Below are 9,489 nucleotides of genomic sequence, written 5' to 3'. Positions count from 1 at the left end.
TATCTATCTATCTATCTATCTATCTATCTATCTATCTATCTATCTATTTGTGCATTAATGTCTTCCCTGCATGTATGTATATGTGAGGCCGTTGGATTCTGAACCCGTGTCCTCTTGGAAGAGCAGTCAGTGCTCTTAACCACTGAGCCGCCTCTCTCTCTCTCTCTCTCTCTTTCTCTCTCTCTCTGTCTCTCATGTTAGTCGCCAGCATGGACCCTGAAACTACGCCAGTGAACTCTGTGTACCTGCTTCTATTAACACGCACTAGCCACTTGGCACCAAGCAAGACTGGTTAATCACATGGAAGCCAGTGGCTCAACTCCTGGAGTAAACAACCTTTCCTGCAAAGCAAGCCACTGAGCTCCGGACCCCAGCAGATGTGCTTTTATGCCATGCAGAGCCTGCCTCTCAGAACATTATCCAGACACACCGACGCTGAGAATTAACCAGGGGACTGGTCCAGTTTCTTCAAGGGTAGCCTTAAGTGAAACTGTGTTCGGCAGTGGAGAATGCAAAGACCTCACTGCCACTGCCTTTACCAAAGCACCAGGTATCTTATCCCCCACTGAGTTTGCATCATAACGGAAAAAGACAAAAACTGACTTACTATTATAAGACATCTACAGGCAACTCTTGGAATTGTTCCACTAAAGATGGTTATTATGTCTTATATTGTATACTTTTAGATACTCCTTTTCTTCCACACTTTCAAAGCAGAACAAGCTCTCAGTTCCTTAGTGCTCACTTAAAGGTGGGAAAAAGGCAAAGCAGCTATAAAGCCCTCAACATCAAATTGGTAGCACAAAGTCTGTGCTACCTATAACTCATGCTTTGAGGCAAATGCCAAGGACCCTCTAGACTTGTCAGGATTTGGTTTTCACAGTTTCTGGGGACGGCCTGGCTGAAGCATGCTGATATGGACGGATTCCCAGGTGAACACAGCAAGAGATCTGGCTCGGCGAAAGTAGGAGTAAATATAACTGTATGGTCTTTGGTTGGGCTTATTTTCGATATTAAATTTCCCTTTTCCTCATTTGGAATGTTGAAATAGTATCAGTTCAACATAGTATCATGGATTACTGGTATCTTGCTTTTCATCCTTATGTTGATTTCATGTCTTGAAAATTAACTTTGCTTGGTGAATTTGTCTAAGGTAAGGATAATCCTAAATTGCGTCCTGGACCTCGGTATCTGATTGCTCCCCAAACCAGAAACAACATAATGTCTATCAATTGGTTAATGGGTATAGTATGGTATATCTATACAGTGGAATATTACTTAACCAGAAAAGGGGATGCAGTACTGATTGATATTGCAAAGTGGAAAGGCTAAGCTAATGTGTATAATTCTACTTATATGACATGTTCACAATAGGCAAGTTCATAGAGATAGAAAATTTACTGGTTTTCAAGGACTATGAGGAAGCCAGGAAGAATCAGAGAGTGACTGTTAATGAGCACAGGATTTCTTTCTGGGGTGATGAAACATTATGACATTATATGATAGTGACATTTTCATAGTTCAATGAAGACACTAAAACCACTGAACTGTGAAAAAACGTTGCGGTAACTTAACTCTACCTTAAAAGAAAACAAACCAATTCCCATGGCCTTGCAATTGAGCCGTATCTACTGTTATAATTTCCTGAATAATTAAGAAAGGAGAGTAAAATTGTGGCTAGGGCGGAAGTCCACCACCTCCTCCGTAACGCTTACACATTCATGCTTTGAGTCACAGTCATCCATCTGCAGCTGGCTGGGTGGGTACCTCGGAGAAACGAGGCACTGTTCTGAGTATAGCAAGCATCACCAAACCGACCCTCTCCTCAGCCTGCTAAAGCTTAGAGGAGGAAGATGCTGCAGAGAGACAAAACCAACCAAACAGATGCAAAGGATGGCTGGGCACTGCAGCAGCGCAACAGGGGTGATCTAAGGGGGTGAACTGTACAAAGCATCCGGGCAAGAACACACAGTAGCCAGGAGGTGGGGGATTTTGTTGCGAGGGTAGTAAGCCCTGAGGTACTTGGTTGGGCTCACGTTTTATCAAGGTCACTCTGGAAACCCACGATGAAGGGGCAGCTGTAGCTCGACAAGGGCGGGCACTGTGGTGTTATGCTAAGAAGCAGGAGTTCATGGGTGGTGGGAATGTCTGTGCTTAGGAAGGACTGATGGCTATTGAGTTTTTATTCTTGCAGCCTTGGAGGACAGCACTGAAGAGCCAGCATCTTCCTTAGCACCCCAGGAAAAAGGTCTGCTCTGGGACTCGGAAGCATCAGGCGAGGCAGGACAGACATCCTTCCCTGCTATGGTGGCTACTTCATCATTTTAATGGATGTAGGAAGTATACTGTGATCTTCTCTCTCAAAACTGATGGAAGAAAATCACTCCCTTGAAACTAGTGGAGAAAAAGTGCACACTCCAAGATGAAGGGGGAAAACACATGAAAAATGTCAGCTCAAGTTCGCCTGAAAATGCTAGCACAACCGATCAGGCTCAATTGAAAATGCTCCGTATAAGCCTCATAGGTACAATAAAGCAGATGACATAAGACATTAGCACTTACTATCATCACAGTACACATTTGCAAAAGGGGAAAAATGTCCTAAAGCCTGCAAGTTTGGGAGAAGCAAGAAGGGCTTTGCATAAGATTAAATCACTTGACTCCTAAAGGCATAATAAAAATCTCTACTGTGTGCACGGCTTTTGGCTGCAGACATTTTAGATTAGGGAAAATGCCGTAGAAGGAAACACTAATATAGCTGCGAACGTGTATGCGACAATGAGTTACTTTCCTGAAAAAAAAAAATGGTGAGACGCCACCTCTTTGCATTCATACCCTTTCTACTTACCATACTGAAGGGCTTTTAGTGGGAACCAAAACAGAATAACTGAGTGGAAGAGGCCATTCAAACAATGAACCCAGAAAACCTGAGGGAAAACAAGAATCCATGAGAACCATTTGCGATAAACTCGTGCTGTGACCTTTGACCTTTCTTTTTATCTATGTGCTAGATGCACAAAATGTGTTTCTGCTGGGCCACCACTGTGAATTAATAGAACTGACAGACACTCTCTGCCTTAGACGTTCATGGGTCATTTATTTATTTTTATGTTTCTCAAGATGTTTTTTCAGCTTCACTTGAATTTTTTTTCTACTTAAAAAAAAAAAAAAGATTGACTATCAAAAGTTTAAACGTCTGCCTGCCAAAGTGGGGAACCATCTTAAAACAAATGCAGGTCCTGGAATTACTTACCCTGGGATTCTTTTCATAATTCGAGAAGAACAGACCTTTAAAAGTCTATAACTGGGAAATCCTTCTCACTTTTTTTTTCCTACCCTACTGCTCAGTAAACGTTTCAGTGGTACAAATATATAATGCTTTTCTTTCTCTCTTGCAATAATAGACACGCGCGCGCATACACTGTAAAAAAAAAGTCTAACATTTAGATTATATATTCACTAAAATAAGGTATCGTGACTATGTCTGGATTTGTCAAAGGCTTTTACAATTGTTTAACATCTGTCCATACCAAGTTTCAGACACTCACCACAGCCACTTAACAGCCATTGCTTTCTCTGCCTTGTATATTACGAATAGACGCGAAGGCATCATCATTCATGTTTTCGTAACGTGAACGTGAAAGATTAAGTTATAGAAAACTGTTCAGAACCTTTATGAGCCTCAGAATAGCTGTAGTTTCATCATTTAAAATGGCTTCTTGCAAACAAAGCTCAGCGTTAAATACAATTGGCATGTATTAATAGTTTTAAGCTGTTCAAACAACAGAAATTAAGTTGCCTGCCTCCCAAAATTTTCCACTGTGATCTCAACCTCCTTTGTTAGTTCACCCAGCCACGCTGAATTGTATGATCCAATTTACGCCCCAATACTTTACACATTTGAACTTGTGTTACTCATTAACCTTTGTCGCTTCTCCTCACTATGTCATTACCACAAGTTTTTATTTGACAGAAAGCACAGGTGGGTGCAAGAAAAATTAGTTCTACTTTTCCATTTTCCTGACTGATACTTATTGTCACATGCTAATCCTTTAACCCCTGTCATGACCTCAGAGCCTCTGACCCCTTTTACCATAACAAATGCAAGCCTCATCATTCAAGGCAACAATGCTTGCACACTCGGGGACCCTCAGCAACCACTGTGTAGACAACTATGCATTTTGTAACCATTTGTTCTGGAATTTTAAAACATTCAGATGGGATTCAATCAAACCGTTTCACTGAAATCATTTGCTAAAATTCCATAAGCCTTAGAAAAATAGATGGCAAGCTGAATAATAAGCTAAACACATATTCAAAGAGAAACAGGAATAGTTCAGCCCAATGGAGTGGATCTGGGACTTTCTCAATGACTAGGCTCTAAGATAATGAAGTATTTCTTCAATAGTAGAAGACAGAAAGAAACAGTTACTCTTCCATCAGCACTGCACACCTTTTTCTGGCCACTAAACTGTGCCCATGTTGCCATGTGTGGAGGGCATAGAGGATGTGGCTTTCAGGAATGACTGGGTCAGTCTAGGGGGATCAGCGTATGCTTTAACTCAAGAGGGGCATGTCAGATTTGTGGCTGGGAAGCTAATGTGAGACAGCATCACAGACAGCGTCCAAACTATGGGAGGCAAGGATCTGTAGCTGAGCTAGATAAAACCCACTAGGCTGTTAAGAATCATCGCTAATGGCCCAGTGTGCACTTGGTTCCCAGATCACTTGAACAGGAAAACAGAAGCTCATCGGAACTGCATCTGCCTTGACTGTAGCTTTTCATCGTCTGAAAATATCCGCCACCGATAATGAAAACCATGACGGAAATGTGGGGAGAATTTGATACAAACGGCTTACAATAAATAAATAAATAAATAAATAAATAAATAAATAAATAAATAAATAAATAAATAGCCTAAAAAAACGAAACTTTAAAATATTAGCTTAGACCTTATATACTACAAAGAGAAAAAGTTTTAAGAATATAAGACTAGAAATATATTTCAGAGCCAGCAGGATGCTTGATACTTTGATTACCTAGTTTCAATTATTTAACCTGAAGCTATCAAGCTATTTGCCATAAGGAAATGTGCCACTGGATATCCATGAACAGTGTGTGTTCATGAAGATTGAGTCTCAGAAGAAAAATAACTTTTTGGTTATAAACTCAACACTGTCATTTATGGTGTGTGGTACAGAGGCACCAAAACACCCATTTCACTTTGTTCTGTATACTAAGAGCAAATACTAATAACAAAGAGAACTTCATGAATTAACACATATGAAAGCTTATTTTTGCTTTAGGTTCAAAACACTTAATTGCAGTTATATGTAACTGTCATGAATTTACTACGAAACATGCACTACATTAAGTGGAAACCACTCGGCAAAAGGGTGCTATGTTCATTTTCAAATACATAACGTTAGAGTTTCAAAATGGCATCTGACTCGGTTGTTGACATTTTAAATTCCCCCCCTCAGTTACGCTAAAGAGAAACGTGCATCATTACCTGATACTAGTGTAGCAACACGTTAAAAGATGATTAAAAGTATTGCAGGAAGAAAAACTATGCAGAGGTGAGATCCTCTGTGGTTGAAACAACTAAATATCACAGAGCAGAGATGGCGGTAGACTATGGTGTGTTAGGTAGCGCACGAACCCAAGCAGAGGAATCGGCTCAAATGTCCACCAGCGGAGGAATGGACAGTAAAAATGTGGCACATTCACACAGTGGCATTTCATTCAGGCATAAAGGAAAAAATGAGCCCAAGAACCTTGAAGAGAAATGAATGGAACTAAAAAATACTATATTAACTGAGGTGGCTCGGGGACAGAAGGTCAAATCCCGCATGTTCTCTTCTGTGTGGCTCTTAGATGCTCATTTTTATTCATATATGTTTAGGTGGGGATGAGTGTGGATTGAGGTGAGGAGACTCGAAGGATGCTCAGAAGAGGAGAAGGGCTCAAGAAGGGCAGTGGGGAGAGTAATAGAACACATGTGATATGAAAGCACAAAGGGGATGACTCGGGGGTGGAAAGATACGAGTGAGAATGGGAAGAATGGTTGCTTAGGAAAAAGGAGGAAGCAGGTAAACCAGAACAACCACATAGGAGAATATCATAAGGAAATGTGTTACTTTTTATGCTAATGATACTTTTTGGGGTAATGAAGAAAAGAAAAGGAAATAACTTTCTAGACACAGTAACAACCCAGGCATGCCACGGTTTTAGGAAAAATGCTGGATTTCACAAAACCTTTCTTTTTTTTTTTTTTTAATTTTAAGCCTCAGAGCTACTGAGTATATAAGAAGTTACCTCCTGGAGACTATAGTTTTAATGCCCAGTTGGGCATTAAACCACTCTAAAATTCTAAGGAGAACATTATTTCCCCAGAGAGGATATTAGGAAAGAATGAGATAATAGTCCTCACCGGGAACACAATACAGCCAATCCATGTAAGTCCCAGGTGACTAGCCCGTGAGAAGCGAGCATGTTTTTTACACTGCCGGAAGACAGTGACATGGCCTAGAAGGTCACGTCTACTCCCTGCTGTCCAAGAACCCCAATGAAGAGTGTTTTCATTTTAATTTTGTAACACTCAAAAGAAAAAAAAAACACACACACAAAACAAAACAACAAACAAACAAACAACAACCCTCACCCTAAATAATCCAAGCCAACCAACAAAACTCCTTTGCTGTTCACATCAAAACCTTCCTAGGGCTTGCCACACTCTGTACTCTACGGTGCTTGGCTGAGGGATGCCAGACGTCCCAAGCCAGCAGCAACAGAGGAAACCCCTTTGAAGATATGAGAGGATATCAGCTCCTACCTTGGTGTTGAAGTCCAGAGCGTTCTGAGACGTTTTGTACAACTCCGGGTACTTTAACATGTTCTCCTTTCTGCACGATCTCTCAAATATTCCAAGCGTTAAGGGAGGCATCGCTGTGAACATCTAAAGCGACACACTTCTCGTTACATCACACAGCCGGATCCACGGATGCTACATTTACTTTTAGTATTAAACAGAACAGGAGTTATCCAATGCACTCAACTCACCACATTGTACAGCCCTATACACCATCTCTCAAAGAGGATCTGTCCAGAAAAGCCATTGACGAAGGCAAACCAGATCTAGGAAGAAAGCAAGACCCCAGGATAAGGATACAGAACTTCTACACCTCGCTTAGAAGCTGTTGCATACTGAACCCTGCAAAGCAGGGCTGGGATCATCTGTGGGTTTCTGGACACTGCACTTCTTTAAAGGAGCACTTTTATTATACAGCTGCCATGTGAGTCAGGATTTGTTCTACTTGCCAAATCTAAATATCTACATGGGCAAACAATCACAGATTTAGAAAAATCAGATATCATCTTGTTTTTACACGTGAATATATTTACATGTCATTAAATGTTGACAGCTTTAATTCCCCTTTCAAATTCCCTGCAGGGGTTCAGTTAAAAATACTTTTTTCTTTTTAAAAATTATAGATGTCACAGTCATTTATTTAGGAAGTAATTTCCATCATTTTCTTCTGTGTCAGTTGTATAGTTTACGCAAATCACAGGTTTACTTTTCTTGACACGGTACACAACTGTTTACACTATCATACCCTACTCTTCCCCCTTCACATTACAAAGCAAGCATTTGAGTTCTCACACTGCTAAGGGATTCAGAACTTCCGCAGCGTGGAGACTGAGCTGTCTTAGCAGCTCTTGCTATCAGAAATGATTCCTAACTGAAACCTCACATATTTTCCCTTTTCCTTATGACACATACTTGAAGAAAAACGAGCGCATTAAATATGTTTTCTTTTCTTTCTTTTCTCTACAGGTCTTGACAAATGTGTTGGTGTGTGAGTGTGTATGTGGCTGTGTGCATGTGAGAGCAGGTGCGCCGGGGGACCTGAGGCACAGGATCCCATGGAGTACGGTTACAGATGCTTATGAGCTGACCTTAAATTTTAATGCTTACATAAAATGAGATCTTTAATTACTAGAACATAATGTTTTCATGTGTTTGCAATTCTTTTTGAAAGAGAAACCTTAACGTAGGAAACTAAATTTAGAGGTAATATGGAATTTCATTCAACATATCTGAAACACATATACAATTAAAATGATTACTGGAAATACCTTGCAAAAATGCATTAAAAAAAAGCCAACCTAAATATAATTAAAAATCACGCAGACTTGGAAAAGTAAAAACCCTAGCCCAGCAATGAGATTACGGGTCCTCACCACACAGTAACAGCGGACAGCAGGGAAGAACTTTGTGACTTGTGGCTTGGGAGAGTACTACAAGACACAGGAACTTTGCTACACTTCATGTTTCATTTAACCTCATTATGGAAGCATGAACTGCTACAAATTCGCCATTCATCAGTACAGCCTTCCTGGAACAGTTTCTGTACTCACCTGCTTCGTTTTTATAGTGGAAGGGAATGGTTGAGCATGTGTAAGAGTAAACGTCTCCAAATCAGTCTAATAAATATGATCTGGCTCACGGGGAATAATTAATTCTAAATGCATTGGCAAAGCATTGATAACTGTGTACATTTATGATAATGAATTGCATATGGTCAATAATTATAGAGGTGAGTAGCCCTTTAGGTTTTTTTTTTTTTTTTGCAGATAACATTTTATTGTTAATTTTAAGTACCACAAGATTAGACTTTAAGACCCACCTTTGAGTCAATGAACACTGATGGGAAGTTTCACAAAATAACTCGCCAATAAACCAGCAAGTGCATTCAAAGCCTACTTTAAAATATATAAGTGAACTGTGTTATAATAGAAAACATGTAAATGGGAGTTAACACATTTTTACCTCCTTACTTTCTGAGTAAAAGGTATGTGGCACGTGCTTGGAAATTTATCCTTTGTATTTCAAAAGGTTCATCTTCTCGCTGCTTTTCTTTTTAAAAAGAACAAGCGAACGCACTGGAATGCTGGGACAGGGCAGAGTCTTTCAATACAGAAATCTTTACATAAGTATTTTGGTATTCAAATTTGCTCTCTAATTATTATTATTATTATTATTATTGTGAAGAAGACAAGAAAAGAGAAAGTCTTTGACAGGAAAGAAGTCCAGCAAGGTCAGGTTAGTCTGAGACTTGCAGGACAAGGCATATCTTAGAAACACAGCCCTAGCTGAGACAGGATCTGAATTATCATAAGCACATACAGGCTCTCCCTTCACCCAACCAAAGGATGTAGGGAGTGAGCACCAGGCCTCATGGGGGTGGTGCCCAGATCATTTAAATTCCCAGGGAATTTCCTTCCCAGAGTAGCTTACTGGGAAAGTATCACCTTATTGACTTTAATGACCCTCTGGAAAGAAGGACCACAACATTGTTTTGGGGGTCTAAGAAAACATAGATGCCACCAATCATCTTAGGCAAAATCTCTTCTTTGCTAGAAAGAAATCAGAGGATTTAGAAGGAGCCAGTTACTTAAGTGAACACCTCCAGCCACTGCCAGGC

At 40.2% G+C, this 9,489-nt stretch overlaps 1 protein-coding gene across 2 annotated transcripts in view; it reads right to left on the bottom strand.

Moving 5' to 3' along the window:
- Positions 1-9,489, bottom strand: part of Atp8a1 (ATPase phospholipid transporting 8A1) — a 221,120-nt gene that overhangs the window by 34,620 nt on the left and 177,011 nt on the right. For both annotated transcript variants that reach the window (XM_055629410.1, XM_055629411.1), the window contains 3 exons: positions 7,064-7,138; positions 6,837-6,959; positions 2,849-2,927 (listed from right to left, as the gene is read on the bottom strand). In XM_055629410.1, the coding sequence (XP_055485385.1) occupies positions 2,849-2,927; positions 6,837-6,959; positions 7,064-7,138 (277 nt within the window). The remainder of the gene's footprint in view (positions 1-2,848; positions 2,928-6,836; positions 6,960-7,063; positions 7,139-9,489) is intronic.

The sequence above is a fragment of the Psammomys obesus genome, unplaced genomic scaffold (assembly GCF_907164565.1).
Source record: "Psammomys obesus unplaced genomic scaffold, mPsaObe1.curated_primary_1811, whole genome shotgun sequence".
Lineage (NCBI taxonomy): Eukaryota > Metazoa > Chordata > Mammalia > Rodentia > Muridae > Psammomys > Psammomys obesus.
This window is presented reverse-complemented; position numbering and strand designations above follow the sequence as displayed.